The sequence below is a fragment of the Vidua chalybeata genome, chromosome 3 (assembly GCF_026979565.1).
Source record: "Vidua chalybeata isolate OUT-0048 chromosome 3, bVidCha1 merged haplotype, whole genome shotgun sequence".
Classification (NCBI taxonomy): domain Eukaryota; kingdom Metazoa; phylum Chordata; class Aves; order Passeriformes; family Viduidae; genus Vidua; species Vidua chalybeata.
In genome coordinates this window covers 10,948,297-10,966,307 of record NC_071532.1, presented here as the reverse complement: position 1 = coordinate 10,966,307, position 18,011 = coordinate 10,948,297, and the positions used below count along the sequence as shown (strand labels likewise).

Sequence of the window (18,011 nt, the reverse complement as noted above, 5' to 3'; positions counted from 1 at the left end):
GATAAGCATTAAATGAGAACTTGATAAGGTGTTTTATGATCTGGCATTTTGACGTGCAGTTATCTCTGTTTCTTTAACAGTTTTTTCTGGTTTTCTTTTTTCTGCACTGTAAAAAAACCCCATGGAATGTGAGTTTGACATGCATTCAGATTAGCAGACTTACTTCATGGCACAGCAGTTCTGCTGCAGACTTTAGTGTAACTGTGTTAGCTCATCCATTTAGGATTAGGTTCTGCAGTGATTAGAGGGCTTCCTCTGCTCGAACATTGAATGCTCATTTCACTTTGTAGGTGAGCGCTGCAGCCCACACTGTCTAGCCACAGACAGTTTTTGTAATCCCAAAGCCACTCTCTTAAGGTTTCCTTAGACTATCATGCATTCAGTATAAATGCCCAGCCTCAAATAAAGTCAAATAGCGTGTTCTTCCAGAATGAATAGGCTTAAATGGACATACTGTACTTTTTGTTCCCCGTGAAGAAAATGCAAAAGGGCTGTCACATTTTTCTGCCTGAATTGTTTTGATTATGTTTCATTGACTTTGCTCACTTGAAAAAGATTTATTGGCATTTTTTGAGTATTTTCTTTGTTGTGTAGTTCAGTTACAGTTTTGAGGAACTCTTTCTTGTATTCGCTTTTAGAGAAATTTATTCCCATGTGGTAAAATAATGTTGTAATATCCAATTTTGAATAGATAGTAATTTGCAATATTTTCACATAATCTCTACGTGCAGATCTTGAAGAGACGAAAATTTCTGTGTTGAAATTATATGCTGTTTTAAGATGTGGAAAAGAATGGAACTTCACAATTGCCTTTCCTGGACTACTTTTGATGAGCATGCTTTCCCTTTATGTTCTTTACTATTCTTGTAGGACTTGCAGTTCCTTTTGGCAGGAATTGCTGTGTCTAATTGTGCTCCAGAGTGAAGTTCCTACGTCTAAGACTGAATGGGAATTCTATTTTCCAGTCTAAGATTTTGGGGAGTTTTTCCCATTTGAGAAATGCCAGCTACAACACACAAATATGGTAATTTTCTGCACTCACCCCATGGACAATTTTTCACAAATTTCATTAAAAAGTTGGACAAAAATGATTGTGTTAAGTTATACACTTGGTCAAATAGGAAAAGTTTACTTTCTTGGTAACTCTGAAAAAAAAGTTTAACTTTTCTACGACTAAGCTTTAGGACATGAAAAATCTAGAAGCTGAGAGCTTGCAGCTCTCCAAATAGTCATCCAGAAGAACACTGTTAAGCATTCTGTTGACAGGGTTTATGTACCACTGAGGAAAATTCAGACCCTCTATCTCCCCCTATAATCTGAGTTGATGGTACTTGTCATTTGAAATATATATACAACTGCTAAATGTGCTTTTTTCTTTCTGATGAAAACAGTCCTGCTGAAAGCATGTCGTAAAACTTGGTTTTTATTGCAGAGTACACAATGAATCATAATTTCCTGTAGGCTCAAATCCTGCCTATGTAGGATCAACAACTAAAAAACTGAAAATGTGAACGATACTTTATTTATGACTGGGACCTACAGAGTATGTCTCACATTTGTACTTGCAGGTTTTGGCTGCATAACAATGTACTTGGTGCATCTGGTATTTGAACTTTAGTGAGGTCACCCTGAGCACAACTACCTAAGATTTTTTTAAAGTACTCGGCAATGATATTGATGTTCTTTATCCCTTCTGTCCATTTTTTTTAGCCATTTGGGCAGTTGAGAATGAGGTTAAGGTGTAAAATTTCAAAATTTACTGTGAAAGAAAGTAAGGAGAATTTACCAGTTAGCCCTTGGTATATCTGTGCCTCAAAGCTAAGAATTTTCTTTAAATCAGATTTTGAGTGATAGAGATTTCTCTTAGAGAAAATGTGAAGAATCCATCTAGAAACAAACTTTAATTCCCTGTATTAGCAGAGTCAAGTTATGATGACCTTGGATACACTCTAAACCAATTTTTAATGATTACTGTCAGAGCAGTTCTTTTTCTCTTGAAAAGTAATGGCCTATGATATATTGAAGGCCAGATTAAATCATCCTGACTATTCCTTCTGGTTGAAGTCTGTAAAACTGGGAAAAAATTACTAGGAGTTAAGCTTAAGTATTAAAAGAGGCATAATGCATAAGATGTATAGAATAAAATTTCAGTGCAGTATAATGTACTAATTTATCAAAATCTTACACAGATCACAAAGATTTTTGTTATACCTATACATATGTATATACAGTGTGTTTGAGTGTGTGTGTGTCTATGCTGCTGAAGTAGATAGCAATTCTGTAATCAATTGCATTTTATGTGTTTGGGTTTTTTTCCCCTGTATCTGGTTTTGTGCATCATGGACTTCGTGCATTCCTATATACTAAAATGCAAACAGCTTGTTGGTAAAGATCCAGCTAAAATTTTGGTACTGCAGTATGGTTTGTTTACATCTAATCTCAGAGAACTAAAATATTAATCCTGTAGAATTTTTTTTTTCCTTGGTGCATTAAATGCTATTACTTTGGTCATACTGTGTGACATGTGTGTAATAGCCAGTTGCCATTAATCCTGAGTAGTATTCAGCAACAAGTTTTAATGATTAGAGTAGTGGTCTTTTGTTGTGTGTCTTGTTACTGGCCTTAAATTAGAAAAACTAAAAAACTAAACTTACTTGAAACAGTTAGGGTTTCTGGAGATTTTTTTGCTTGTTTCAAAAAAATAAGTAAAGTATGCTCACCTGTGTGACCAATTAGAGACTCTGCAAGGCACTTATTTAAAAGGAAGTGAGGCAACACAGCCAACAGGAAATGCAGCAAATTTGAAATGAACAGAATTAGGCCTGAGAGATCAGGAGGAAACTGAGAGCAAGGTGTTAAGTCTCCATAAAATTGTGACAATAGTTGCAAAAGGGTTTCTTTCCTAATGCTTATTTATCTGTGATTTTTGCAAGTACGTTTTCTAAGATGATAAACAGTTTCTTGCTTTCTATAACTGAGATTTTTCATATGTATTAAACTAGATATTTGAATTCTAGTCTGTTCACTCAGCTCTTCATACCAGCATTTACAGTGGTCAATATTGTTAAGAGCCACATAATTACTTGGAGGATGGGGTGAACATTAGGGCATACAGAACTTGCAGAGTGCATGGAATTCAGTGTCCTGGGACTGTGTGTGGTTGGTGACATACCACCAAAAAAACCCCAAGCTTATTCCCATATGTAAGGGAAACATTTGAAATGTACAAAGTGAAAAGCTCAGTATGGAGCTTTGTACTGGTGTTTTCTGTACCTGGAGTTTCAGGTGTTATGTACTTTTTCAGAGGTAATTTAGCTGCTCTTTGGACTCTTGGTAAACATATACAGTGCAAACTTTCTCTTTTGGTGTAATTATTTTCTTATTTCTTTCTTTAGCCTTTTCTTATATAGGTATATTAGAAAAACCGTTGCATGCCTGTGTTTTTGAATATTTGTGGCATTTTTGTGTACTGTTGCATCATCAGATTTAAGAGATTATTTGTTGCTATCTTCAAAGTAATGAAGTAACATTGCCTAAAATGGGGCAATGTTTTAAAACTCCAGTAGGTATGTTATCCTGCATGTTGTATCATGTTAGAGCAAGCTATTAAAAGAGTTTATATGTTTAAGTGCCCAAATAAAAACATCCCATCTTGCTTTTTTTTTATGTTCTTTCCTTATCCATTGATTTGTCTGTGTATTTCATGCTGTTGGTCTCATTTAACTTTCTAATAGATGATGAGCTGTGCCTACTTTTCGCTTTGCATACACTGCAACTGCAGTGTACACCTTCCTTGCCTTGTGATGCTTGAGTGTTGGTGTGCTAAATAGTTGTATGTTATGTACTAAGTCAGTCAGTAAAGTTTTAGTGCAGATGGTTTCCACCTTTTTGTCCCCATCACAAGAATGTCACATCCTACAAAAGTGGAATAAATCATATTAACTCTGCCTGCAGGGTGAGGGTTGGGGGCAGAACAGGGAGGATATGGAGGTTATACTGTGTATGCTTAGCTGAGCATGACTTGCATTGGAAACTTTGGTTTTACTTTTGTTGAGTATTAGAGTAGCTTGTTGAATAATTAAAATGTGCTTCACTAGCAGAGGGAAAAAATCTATGAACAACTTTCACTGATGATTTTTCTGACTTAGGCAAGCAGTTTTTTGTGAAGGTGTCTTTCCCTGTGAGACCATATGGTTTTGCAAGAAGTTTGAGTATACAGTTTAAGCATTGTTTGTAAATTACAGCAGAAGATTAATTTCTTTCAAATTCCTGTGGAGAATAGCATTGAAACTGATTGTTGAGGTAATTTGATTTTTGCTTTATTTTACTTGATTACTTAGATTTTTTTTTTCCCCAAAGTCAGTAAGGCACTTCTGTTCCATAACATTTAAATAGGATTTAATACTTTGTATAAATTAATTGCATAGGCAGAAGAGGTATCAAGATAAATAGTTGCATATGTACTATATGTTGCATAGTAAAAAGGGTATTAAAAATATAATTTTAAAAAAATAATATGTTTGTATCTTTCATATGTTTGGAAATCTTAAAGTGAATTCTACACTATATCAATACACTTTTCCTAAGAAGGTGATATAGTGGATATTGAAGTAACCACAGATATCCTTAAATTAGAATTTAATTTGAACTGTATTTACTTACATTTGTGTCAAATTACGCAGGATTGAAGAGGCTCACACGCTCTTAAGCAGAGTAATGCCTGAGCTCTAATCATATTAGTAGTCCTCAGAGGATAAAATCTCTCTATTGCAAATTATTGAAGGTTTTCTGTGAATGGTACGGCACTATGTTTGGATTGATCTGATGGTCAGTTCCCATTAAAGGCCTTAGGACATCTGTTCCCACTGCTTCATGTGCATCCTTGGGCATCAGTTGAGTTTGTGAGTTTCCTAAATCGGCCCCTGCACAATTGTCTGAGCAGCAGGGGCAGCTCAGTGGAAGTAGCAGAGTCATGGCTGCTATTTTCAGTGACAGCTGGTTATTAAGTAGACTCAACCTGCAAAGTTAAACTTCACCTTCACATTCCATGATATGAGATACATGAGTGTCTGCATTAAAATATTTTCACTTTTAACTTCTAGCTTGCTATGTCACCTTATATTTCACCCAGAAAAATAAGTACTTTTTGATGAAAATAATTCTTGTTCAGCAGAAAGGAGAAAAAAATTCTATAATTTTGTGATTTTTTTTTCTCCATAGCTTTGAAACAGTTTTTGTGTGATCTTGAAATCTGATTCTTTGTAGACCTCTGTAAGTAATTTCTAAATGAAACATCATTTTCTTAATTGTAGTTCATTTTTAATGAAAGACTTTTTCCCAATATTTTAAAGAAACATGAAATTTGTAACTTTTTTTCCTGGTTTTATTTAGTTCCATTCTCTTGTTATAATTCGTATATGGGGAGAAAAGAAACTCCTACCAAACATGCCCCCTCCACCAACCAAAAAAACACAAAAGCAAAATATACCAAAAAAAAAAAAAAAAAACCCAAACACAAACCAACTGTCCCAAACCCCACAAACCAAAATAACCCCTTTTGAATTATGCCACTGGAGCATTTAGTTAAGTGCCAGTATGGTTTGAATTGGTGCCTTTGGCGTGTTGCAGCTGGAGAAGTAACATTATTATTGTTGATAATAGAGAACTGAGTTGAGTAACAGACCTGTGGTAAAGATGCTCAGGTCTTTGGCCTATCTAATCTTGGTTTAGCATTTCAGGAAGATCATGTTCCTTGTATGTAATGAAGACCTTCCGCCAGTTCACTGATTTGGCTTAAAATATTGACTACAACCCTGTACTGGTTGAGTATTGTTTTTCAGTGATATATAATTTATGAGAATTTGTTGTCTTAAATAGTTTCAAAGGATGTACTTTTTAGGTATATTTTCCTTATTTTTAGGAATCATGCTTTTGTTTTTCTTGATGACTGCATCTTTTTCATAAGCAGCATTTTAAATTTCCCTTTAAAAAAAAAAATTAGACTTTCCTTTTTCATATATGGCAATTACATAGTTGAAGTGTGGGTGGAAGGAATAGGAAGGGGCTTTGAACAATTTTTTTGAATGGAAATACGTGGTGCCATCCCATCTCAGTTAATACTAATGAGCTGTTCTGCTTTCCCCAGCCGTGATGGGCATTAGTTAAAATAAACTATACTCTTTGCTCCTTTGCATCTAGCATAAATTTTATTTTACTAGTGCTATAAGATGAACTATGCTAATTCTTAGAAAATACATTGCAGCAGCTTTTCTGTTCTGATAACTGCATCACTACAGCATACACAGGAAATGTCTCACAGGCTATATTAGTATTGGAAGAGAAAGTCGTGTTTGTCTCCCTTTTATAGCTAGCCAGTTCATGGATTTTTCACTCTTTTCCATTTGCAGAGAACTTCTAACAGGTTTTGTTTTTTTTTTTTTACTTACTTTCTCATTTTGAACCATAAAGAGTCCGTGAAAAGGACTTGAGTTTTCTCCAATTGTCTTTTATCTTAAAATTTTAAACTACAACCTCAGTCAAATTTCTGGGTTTTTTTCTCTGTTTTTTTTTTCCTTTAGCATGCACAGTGTTAAAACATGAATTTGTGTGCAAATCACAAATAGTGGTGCTTAACTCTGGAAAAGGATTTTGTGTTATTCATCACCAAAATGGAGGAGAACTTGAAGAAGTAGGGGTGATGGAAAAAAAAAAGTTTGTTCCTTTTTCTGTGACTTAGCTTCTGTTGATTTTTGCACTGTTTTTCCTTTACTAGGTTGTCTTATATTATGGCTTCTTGAAATTTCAGTCTCAAGTGTAAACAAGAAGGAATAATTTATGTCCATCATAGGGTAAAAAAAAAGCCCTAATTCCAACTCTTCATGCATCTCAAACATCTTAAAGAAGCAAAATAGGGCACACGCCCAATTTTTTTTTGCTTTTCAGGTCTCCTTTAAGAGCAGAGACAGCCATGATGCACCAATTTTGGAGGTAGAGGCAAGTAAATGTTTTACTTCTTGTAAACATTCCAGTGAGTTTTTGCAAATCACCTATTATTTGAGGAGACACTGGTTGAAAAAGACCCTCAGCCTCTCCCCCTTTCCTAAATTTGCTTTGTATGATTTGATGTGAGGAAGACTATATTTAAGCTTTTATTGATTATAGACAGGTTTCACATCAGTTACACACTGTTGCAATACCCAGTTGGTGTAAAAATATGTAGCTCTAATATTAGAAAAGTTTTTGTGATAAAAATAGTTGAAGTTTTGTCTTTTGAACTGATCTACAAAATGAAAATTTGTTGGGTGCGTCATAAGTGATTTTCTTCTTAGGAAAATAAAAGAAGTGTTGATTGTTTCTTGCCCTCAGCTGCTGGTGTTCAAATCAGCTCTTTGGTGTTCTCACTTTGGACAGTTGAGCAACCTCTTGTGTACTGGTACAAAACATGTGACTATTTCTGTGCTAGGGACATTCCTGAAAGCTCACGATGAGTTTCTCCTGATGGCATCACATCATCTTGAAGGCTGTATTAGAGGGACAGGAAAGAACTATCCATCTGTTTCGCTGATTTCTTTTGGACCTTCCTATTCCTTACTGTGAATAAAACCAGACAGTTTGCATTGTTGCATAAAAATACAGGATTACACGTTTGGGAAAGTTTTGCTAAACTTCTGTTTTGGGAGATGGGAACTAATGTTCTAGTCCATGTTAGAGGGTTACAGTGGGAACAGCAAAGAAGCTAGATTTTGGTCAGCTAATGTGAGAGAATAGTTCAGTGGGCACAAAAAAAAATTGCTAGTTAATAAGCTGTATTGATCCAAATTAATACCTGTGCCAGTTTGAGAAGGGAGAGGATTTGAAAAAGGAGGTGGGAGGTCAGGACCTGTCAGTTGGCAGTAGATCCCTGTCATCTCTTGGAAATGCATTTTGAAAAAAGCTGTAATGCTTGTGCATTTCTGAAGAAGAGGAAACATTTATATTGAAGAAATTGACCTTTCTTCTACCTGTCTCTCGAGGATGTGAGCAAAGTGTGTAATTATTTTCGTCTTCAATTCATGTACAATGCTGCCTTATTTTCTGAGGTGGATGAAACCATTGTGAAATGTACTAAAAGCTTCCACATAATGACCTTTTCTACCCAGTCTTACCTTCTTCAACTTTTGTAATTCAGAAGTATATTAGGTTAAACTGTAAAACTTTCATTTGATTTTTTGTGGGGGCAGATAAGCGTGCAATCTAAAAATGTATATAATGGGTATTTTAATGAAAGAAGCTTGTAACTTGTCTTTTGAAGAGCAGAAGCAGAGTTTTTTAAATAACTTCTTGTGTGTTTCTGATAGTGTAGTGGAATTTGTTTAAAAGTTGCTCTTTTTAAAATAGTGACTTGGGTAGCACATCAGTGATTTACTTTGCTTCTGTAACTTCATGTTGTAATGACATTCTGTTTGCCTCTTTCAATCTGTCCTGTTTTTATTATTATAAATAATAATATTTCTCCCTGCATTAATATCTTTGGTAGCAAAGGGAAATTGTTAGCTGAGGAAATGTGTTGAAAAAACCAGAACCTGAAATTTTTCATAGTAAGCCTTAATTTTGCTTATTACTTGACTTGCAATGGAGCTGTGATAATTTGGTTAGTTATAGATCTTAGTTGGCACACTCAGTTTTACTCAAAATGATACAAGTGAAGATGTCAGCAAATTCATTATTTAATGAGTTTTTTAGAAAATTACACTCCTTTGGTGAATGTTTTTGTACATTTTCCCAGAATTTGTGGGATTCAAAAAGTTCTTGTGAAACTAGGTGTCTTTTTGGAAGGATGATGAGGTGTCCAAAACAGAAGTTGTAGGATTGCTAATTGAATGGGATCTTGAAGGATGCACATCTAGACATTCTCTCCTGAAACCAGTATAGATGTAACTGCTGTGATATTTGACTATGAATCAAAATTATGACTAGCTAATACTTTCTTCTGTGCTTATGTAATGAGCAGGAATTTTATTAAACACTGTTTTCCAATTTAAAAAGTGGACATAATTTTTCATAATTACTTCTTTACATAAATTATTTATTTCATTTATTTCACAAGGTTTTTATTTTAAATGTGTTGCACAGATGCTATATATAGAGCTGATGCTAGTGTACAGTATTTTTAATGAACTAAAAAAAATTGTGGTTTTCAGCTCATTAAGTGTAGAAAGTGAATAAAAACTTCCAAACACAGATCTTAAGGACAGATTCATTGAAGGACCAGGGAACTCTCTGTGAAAACCTTCAGAGAGAGTATGAGGAGTTACAATGTTAAAGTCATATTGCTATGTGATGGGTTTTTTTGGCTGGCTTTTTTTTTTTTTTTTTGTGGTGTTTGTTGGAAGGATTAATTTAATTTTTGTTTGCTTTGGGTTGGTTTTTTTGGTGGTTGTGTTGGGCTTTTTTGTTTGGTTGTTTTTTTTAAAATCACTGGATTGATGCTATCTGAGCGGTGAAGGGTGATCCTGAACATCTATCATTTCTGTGCTATAGGGAAGGTCTTCCTAATATGTTTTCAGTGATATTCTCAAAAGCCATTTAATATCAGTGCCAAGCTGGCACTCAGCTATACAGTCTTTAACTGGCATGACTATTACTGTTTTAATCCAGCATTGGGAACATGTGGCATGTGCTGGAATACTCCTCATTCTGTAGTCATCCTAATCAATAGAGTAGTTGCATGAAATTGGTCGTAAAGAAGGTTTGGAATGGTCACACTTTTGAATTATGTAGGTGGTAGCTTGGTTGTGTCAAATCCCCTGTAATTGTAGCAAGGATTTGAAGCAACTGCTGCAGTAAATCTGTAATTACAGACTGTGTGCAAGGTTTTGGTCTTAAATAAAGGGAAAACTTGTGTGTTGGGATTATTTGAGGCAGGAGTTGTGAATTCTTTAAAGGACGCAGCTTTAGTTTGTTAGCCAATGTTTGTTGTCAGCTCTGTACTCAATGGCAAATTTGTTTTTTCTGTATTCTTCGTAACAAAGTTACATTTATTTTTAAAATATGTTCATTTACTTAATTTGCATTAATATCTCCTGTGAAACTACACATTTTTAAGAAGATTCCGAACCTTTATGTCTAAGTGAACTTGATTTAAATCACTATGCTGTGAACGACGAGGTTTTTTTCTTTGACACACCCTTGTTAAATACCTGGGACATAGTGTGCTAGTTTCTCGGGTAAGCATCTGAGATGTAGCATTTGAAGTGGAAGGAAGCTGATTGCTCTGCAGGCCTAACTCAGAGTGGAAACTGAATTTTCAGAATACTTAACTTTTAATAGTAACTTATGTATTGCGGTAAGATGACATTTGGTGTAGGTGGCACTTCTAAATGCCAGCATGTCCCCTGGGCAGTCAGAGCAAGGGGCTCCCCACCCCCAGTACCTTTTGGGAGGGGCTGGGCTGCTGTGTGTCCTGCCAGAGGTGTGACTGACAGCTGGCAGCTTCCTGCAGAGGGAGATCTGCCTGTGCCCTCCTCTGGGCTCAGCCTGCTGCTTGTGGAATGTGTCACTGAGCCAGTTCAGCTTGCTAAACAGGCAAAACCTAATCTGACAGCAGTGGTTTGTGCTGTGTTAACTGGCTCTGGAAGGCCCCAGCAAGAGCTGCTGCTGGTACAAAGAAGAGGGAAGGAGAAAAGAATGGAGCCACTTCTCTTGTGAGAGTGAGCAGTTACCCTGCAGCTGTGTTAAACTGAAGCCTGTGGAGGAAACCCTTCTATACAAGAAAATTCAGAATAGTTCTGTCTTGGGATTCAGGACAGTTTCTTTCTCTGAAGTGACAATGCAAGATTACTATTTTAATTGTAAGCACAGACGTTGTGTCTAAAGTTGTCAATATTCACTGAAGCAACCACTTACGGAAAAGTTTGGTTTATGTTTAGCATTCTGCTTTCTTGTTGGCATAAGAGGCACTTCTAATCCAAATGTACAGGGTAGCATTTAGCTGCCTGGGCACTTGAGTCTTCTTGCTATCTTGACACACCTAGAGGAAGCAGGAGTATACATCTTTGAGGATGTATATGAAGATTCATCCTAAGAAATTAAACAAGAAATTAATGAAGATTCATCCTAAGAAATTAAACAAGAAAGGCAAAATAAGAAAAATACTAGGTATTATCATATAAGTACTTGATACATTTTTTGCTACGGTCAGGATTGCACAAAGCACTTCAGTTTATGTATGAGAGCTGTTGTAACATTGATTGCATCCCTCCCTGTTGCCCTGCTTTTTCCAGTCTGACTCTGCCTGCTCTTGTCAGAACTTGGTTATTCTTTAGTTACACATCCAAATCACAAAGAACCATTCTCAAGAATTGCAAGATACAGATTTTGAGCTAAAACTCTGACATTGCAACCATGTCAGCCTAGTCCTAGCAATCCAGCTTTGCTTTCCTGCACATGGCCTCTTTCCTGCATTTGGATGCCTTCTTAGTAAAGTAAGAAGTACTTAGCCCACAAGTAAAGTTCTATTGGCAGTCTTACAGGTTGAAGTTATATACTCTCTCCTTTCCCTTCCCCAACCTGTCCCTGAACCATTCTGAAAAAATCAGTGATGTTGAGTGTTTGTTTCAGCTCTTTTAATTTTTTCCTTTTTTTTTTCTTATTTCTCTGAGCTGTTAAACAGTTTCTTTACGGCTAGAGAAGTTATTTGAGATCCTTGAAGTTAGTAAACTACTACCTAGGTATGTTTGGTTTGAGTCATGAGTCTCTTTTTTAATTGCTTTGACAAACAGTAATAACCTAGAGATCACAATGTCTTAAAATAAAGCTAACAACGTATTATTGTAACAATAATTTTATTTATATTACAAGTCTCATTTGAGTTTATAGAAACAGTACTAACTCCATGTTCTTAAAGCGAGGTCACATTTTTGCACATACAAAAAGTAAAAAATATAAACTTGTTCCTTTTTTACTTCATTTTTTGGGGGAGGCGAGGAAATAGGGAAGAATGTTTAGTTTTATTTTGTTAAATTTGGCTTCTATGCATAGTTGTATGCTGCATCTGAAACTTGTCCGTTATATTGTGGGCTAAGAGGTGGTGCTTTTTAATTTTCTTGGCACACTGAGGTTATGTTAAGGTGTTCAATGTAAGTTTATGTTAAAACTATTCTGTTGTAATATCATTGTATATTGCGTGCAAAGCTTTGGAGTTAGTGAAATTTCATTTTTCTTACTAAGTGCTAAGCAGTCTCAGAGATGATGTTAATGTTAGTATGGTATATTACTGTAAATGTTAGCAGCATGGGAAAATGGGGAAGAAAAACTTTCTCTTTAAAAAGTTTATAGTTATTTTGTAACAAAAAAAGCAAAGGGTTGGCGGGAATATGTATTGCAATTTTACAAAGTTGTCTTCAATATACTCCCTTAAGACCTTCACTAAGATTTACGCAGAGGAACCCCATTGATGTATCTTGCATTTTTTATCCACATGAGAGGCATGTGCAACCTCTCCTTGAGGAAATGCTAATAGCAGAATTGTCAGATTTTCAGGCAAAGGCTGAGCCACGGGACTCTGGAAGCAATAGGCAAATGGAGAGGAAGGAAGTAGAAGTGTGGATGTGTTGGCACTAAAATGAAAGGTATCAGCAACTGCTTATTCCAGCACTTCCAAAAGGTCACTTAGCTGTTACGTTTTTTCTCCTCTTGATATTTCTTTTCCCTCCTTTCTTTAAGAGGTCTATAAATTCAGTTTGGAAAGAAAACCCAGTCACTTATTCCTATTTTTTTAAAAAATCTGAAATTTCACAAATTTATGTATGGATTACTGTAGTTATGTCCACTTCATAGGCTTTTAACGTAAATATGTGAAAGTTTCTGGAATTTGTATTTAGATTAAGCAGGAGTAGCACCTGAAGAGAAGTGTGAGTTTGATACTTCTTGACCCTTTCAGTTTGTTCAACATCACATATATGTGGAGCTGTCATAAAAGAGCAGGAGCCCAGAGGTTTGAGGGTGGATTTAGCTGAGAAAGAGATCAATTTAACACTGAATTCAAATTATTGGTGAGGGGGATGTTAATATATTGGCCAGGTTTGCTGTGCAAAGCAGCAATCAAGTCAAAACAAGACAGAGGAAATAAAACATGGAATGGAGAAATAAGAGTGGCTGAAATGCAGTAAAGACAGCTGCCAGAGTTATGTGTAGCAGTTACTGTTGATGTAAGTTACAAGATAGTGCTTCAAAAGAGGAAAGAAAATGTGCCAGAACATGTACAATTACACTACTAGTCTAGGTGCTAATCATACCACCCATTGAACACAAAAGTATAATTTGTTTAATGTTTTTTTACTTGGTGAAGTGCTAGTGTCTAATGAAACATAGAGTGCAGTTTTCCGAATACAGCATGCTGTAAATGGCATTCCAGATTGGAGTCAAGAACAGTGGTTTGGGATTGGGGTTTTAGTTTCTTGGGGGTTTTTTTGTTTGTTTTTGTTTTTTTGCTTGCTTGGTTTTGTCTTAACCATAAAAAAAAAAAGATTCTCAGAGAAATACCTGGGAATGGTATAGTATGTAAACTAAAAGACTGAGAAACCAATGAGCAGACAGTTTTTTCCCTGTAAATACAGTTGAGGAATAGTGATAGCATTTTACTGTAAACAATACAGTAAGCCAAAATATGAAATCACTGCTCAGATGTTTTCCTAAATTCCCAAATCATTAAATCAGAGGTGCCTGTGATGCTTTCTACCATCTGTGTTCATTGTACAGATGAAAGTAAAAGTTTCATATTAATCGAAAAATGAAATACGAGGCTGATCACCTTGAAGCTATAAATAAGGGTACACCTCAGTATGCTATTCATTTGTTTTACTTCATCATTCACAACTGCAAAAAGCTTCCAGTCCTAAGTGACACAAGAACCTAACTCCTGATGAAGTCCTTTATGGTTGGGCTGGGGATGCCTCCATTTGTTTTAATTTTTTTTTTTTCTCCCCTCACCTTCTGGGCAATGATTTGCAGGACGGTAACGTGGGAAGCACCTCGTTCTGTGTTTCTGTGGCCCAGTATTAGGGCACTCCTGGAACACCATCTGGTGATGTTGGTGACTTTTTACTTGAGGCAGTACTAGGATCTTGATGCTCAGGTCCTGGACACGTACAAACCACTGGATAGTTACACTGCATTTTCTTAGAGTTGCAACTTCTTTCTTCAAGCAAATTTCTTGAAGTTGCCATGCCTTGAGTTAGTTTTGGAGTGCATATTAGGTCTTTTTGGATGTCAGCACTTTCAGATCTCCTAGTATGAGAATCCCAGATGGAATATGGTCATCAGATTTCAGTTGAATTAAGACTATTTTGCCTGTCAGCATGAACTTTAGCAGAGTGTTAGTTGCCCTGGTAAGTTTTTGGGTGGAATAGAGGTGTTAGCAAGGCTAGTACCTTGGTGTCCTAGTCTTCTTCCTGGGTAGAAGGAAACAAAATGTTAAATTAAAACATAATACTGGAATACTACCTAAATAAAAACTCAGATATACAAAAGAATCTTAATGTACTTAAAAGAGTAAATTCAATAGTACTATATATAGTCACTATGATATTAGTGACATGTTGGTTCTGCTTTAAGAGATACTTTTTCATGTTCATAAAAACTGATCCATTGTAGATTTGTTTTCTCTTACATACATATATATATATATATAATTTTAATATCCCATTAATTATTTTTAAAATAAAAATTGTAAAGTGTTTGAAGTAAATTGAGTAAGTTACTATGTATGCATGGTACATAGGTGCTGCTTGATAATAAGGTATATAAAAGAACATATACTTCTGTCATACTTTGTCCATCTAAAGCTGAATAGTGGAATCAGCTTTATAGTGATTAATAATGCTCATAAACTCAGAGGCCAATATGCAGAAGTGATTTTAGAACAGTTGCAGATTATTTTGAAGTTAATTTCATTATTAACTGATGTTGAATGGACTTGAGTCATGAGTTGAAATACACTTTCTGCCTGTATTTCCTGATTAGAGAATGCTCTGAGGAATGTGTCCACTTTCACAGATTACATTTTGTTGGTCAAAGCCTGCACTGAAAAATGTCTTTTTTACCTTGCAATTCAGAATACAGAGGTACTTCAGAGTTAGCTTCCCTAAAGCTAACTCTGAACCAAGAAGACTTGCATTCAGGATTTACAGGTATTTCATTTTCTTTCAAGGGAATTTGATGTTTGTTTAGTGAGTGGTCAGTGTGTAAAAAGAATCCAAGTATTGTGAAATTCCTTTTTCTGTAGGGGAATAAAACCATACTTGGATATCAGTGTAACTGTATCTATATAAAGTTTACTATGCCAGGAATAAAGTGTTGAAACTCTTAGCTGTAGTACAAAGAGAAATGAACAGGCTCATTCCTCTGCTTGGGTAAAGTTTGTTATTTCATAGTAATTTTAGGTATCAGTAGTAAAAGTTGCATTCATCTCTAACGAATATGTCCAGATACTGAGTTTACACGGTGCACTTTATGTACTAAATTCTCATTTATTTCCCTGTGGATAATGATGTGTGCAAAACTTTTCTACTTTTATCCCACAACAGTGAGGTATTCAGTCTTAACAGGCTCCAGGACTTTGCTAGCACTCGACAATACAGCTTGTTCCACAAACCTTCTTTTTCACACGGGTACAACTTGAGAGAAGTATGCAAGCAGAAATTGCTGGGGAGGTGCAGTCCTGTAGGCAGTTTGACGAAAAGTTCCCGGTTTTGCCCAAGCTGCTGCGGGCTGGGCTCTGCGGAGCGCTCCCCGTGCGGCGCGGTGACAGCGGCGGTGACAGCGGCGGTGACAGCCCCTTCCTCCTGTGTCTGCAGCCCCCCGGGGCTGCGGCGGCTCCATCACTCGTGCTGGGAAGCTGCGGCTTTGGGAACATCCCGGGCGCTGTTTGGAGCCTTAGGAACCATTTTGACTGCAGGGCAGATCTGAACTTGGGGCGGTGCCTGGTTCGAAGTCTCCTGGGCGCAATGTCTGTGCTGAGGCTTTGAGACAGAGAACAGAATCCTCTTGTGTCATTTAAGCATTAGGTTGTTTCATGCCGCCTGATTATTTTTTTTTTTTAAGAAGAGTTCTTAAAAGATGCTTTAGATAATGCCCTTTGACAATGTTTGACAGCTACTGGCTAGTTTAATGTGTGCTGGAAGACACCCACTTTTTTTTATTTTCTCAATACAAAATTATCTTGGTGTGGGAGCTTGGTATACAATAATAGTTTATAATTAAAGGCTCGATAAATAGCACTAACTTGTGTGACAATCAAAACAACAAGTGTATGATGGTTAATGTAAGCAATTGATCCGTTGTTTTTATAGGTGAAAACTTCAGTCAGAAATTCTAAATGTGGAGTAAGCTGCCCTGTTCTCCCTGACTGGGTGCTATTCCCTCAGCATACCTTTGTAACCTTCCTTTTTTTTACCAGCTTTCTGCTTGTGAACTGCTGCCATTAGAAGCTCAGTAGGAGCAGAAGTCTGTGTTAATTTGCCTGACTGTAACTGCACAATTAAAGCAGTTTATCAGCAGGGGTTAGGACAATCAGTGTGTTCTGATGCTTCATGTTATAAAATTACTTCTGTTGTTCAAACAGATACTGTAATTAGTGCATCATTTTAAACTGGTTTTCTGCGGGGCTGGCTTGGAGTTTCATCTGATAAAAACCTCTATTTTTGGTACTTACCTAAGCACTTATTTTGTTTGCAGGCCTCATCTAAATTAACAACTTCTATTGAAATGTTGATATCAGAACTGTATCATTCAAATACAGGTTTGAGGATGGATGCGTTGTTTTTCAGAATTTTTTCTCTGTTTTTTATCAGCCAATCCTGTCAAGACCTAAGATTCAGTCACAAAAATGGAAGGAGGAAGCCCCAGTTTACAGTTATTACTGTAAAGCTATCAGTTAACACACAGATGAGCAGGTTGCTTCATACCAGATAAGAAAGATGACTGTGTTTTGTCCCTGGCACATGCATAATTGGATTTCACTTAAGATACTTCCATGAGACATGGTGAGACAGTGTTTTAAGGGGCAGTTATGTGTTAAAATATGGTCCTTCACCACCACCTCCTTTTCCCAGCTACAGCACTGACCTTGTGTTGGCACTCTGTAGCCCTTCATGGTTGCAAACTCCCTTGTCCAGCAGAAGATGGTGGGGGGGGAAGTGGAGAGGCATCTGCTGCATCAGCATGTGGCCTGAAAGGCTGCTGTGGTGCTGGGCCAGTCCCAGAGGGAGCAGCAAGGGCCTGGCAAGGGCAGTGAACCTTAGGAAGTTGTTACACTGCTCAGGAAAGGATGCAGCAATACAACAGTAAGAGATTATCCAAGGGATTTTTGCTTCATTACGTCTGGACTTCCCATGAATACGGATCAGCCGATGTGGAATTATTTGCAGACTGAGTGGTTTATTCTTTGCACAATGTTACAGAAATCTCCTGTCTTCTGGATTTTTGTTTTGAGCTATCTCTGCAGCAGAGAAGCCAAGAACTTTAAAATACAGTTCTGTAGCTCAGGTTGGCAGAACAGTTGCAAGAACAGAAGTTTCATAAAACAACACAAGACAGACAACTCCCACAAGGTTGGGAGTATATGACTTTAGGGCAAAGTACATTCCTCTAAGATTCCTCTGACTTGGTTTTACCAGTTCAGCTGTGTCAACAAAAAGTTGTAAAGTAAGATGTAGACTGTATTGAATGGTTGAATAATGTTTCTTTTGGACTTACTAGTTCAGATATTGTTGCATGGCTACAATACATATTATGTCTTACTTAAAAATACTAAAATTAGATAAGGACTGGACCTTATTTGTGACTTTTGAGTTAAATTTAAGTTCAATTTCAGAATTATTTAAAATCAACATATTAGCTTTATTTTTTTTAAATTCACACAGCTTCTTTTAAACTGTTATTTGAATTGTTTTTGAAACTTTGATATATATGTGTGAATGTTTTTGTTGGTGGAAAGAAATATTCACCTAGACCTACCATCAATTTTAATGTAA

The 18,011-nt window shown here is 36.3% G+C and overlaps 1 protein-coding gene across 9 annotated transcripts in view; it reads left to right on the top strand.

The window, feature by feature from the left end:
- QKI (QKI, KH domain containing RNA binding) overlaps positions 1-18,011 on the top strand; it is a 149,431-nt gene that overhangs the window by 76,435 nt on the left and 54,985 nt on the right. For 4 of the 9 annotated variants that reach the window (XM_053937005.1, XM_053937006.1, XM_053937004.1 and 1 more), the window contains exon 4: positions 6,943-6,993. The exons of the other annotated variants lie outside the window; for them this stretch is intronic. In XM_053937005.1, the coding sequence (XP_053792980.1) occupies positions 6,943-6,993 (51 nt within the window). The remainder of the gene's footprint in view (positions 1-6,942; positions 6,994-18,011) is intronic. 9 annotated transcript variants of the gene reach the window in all.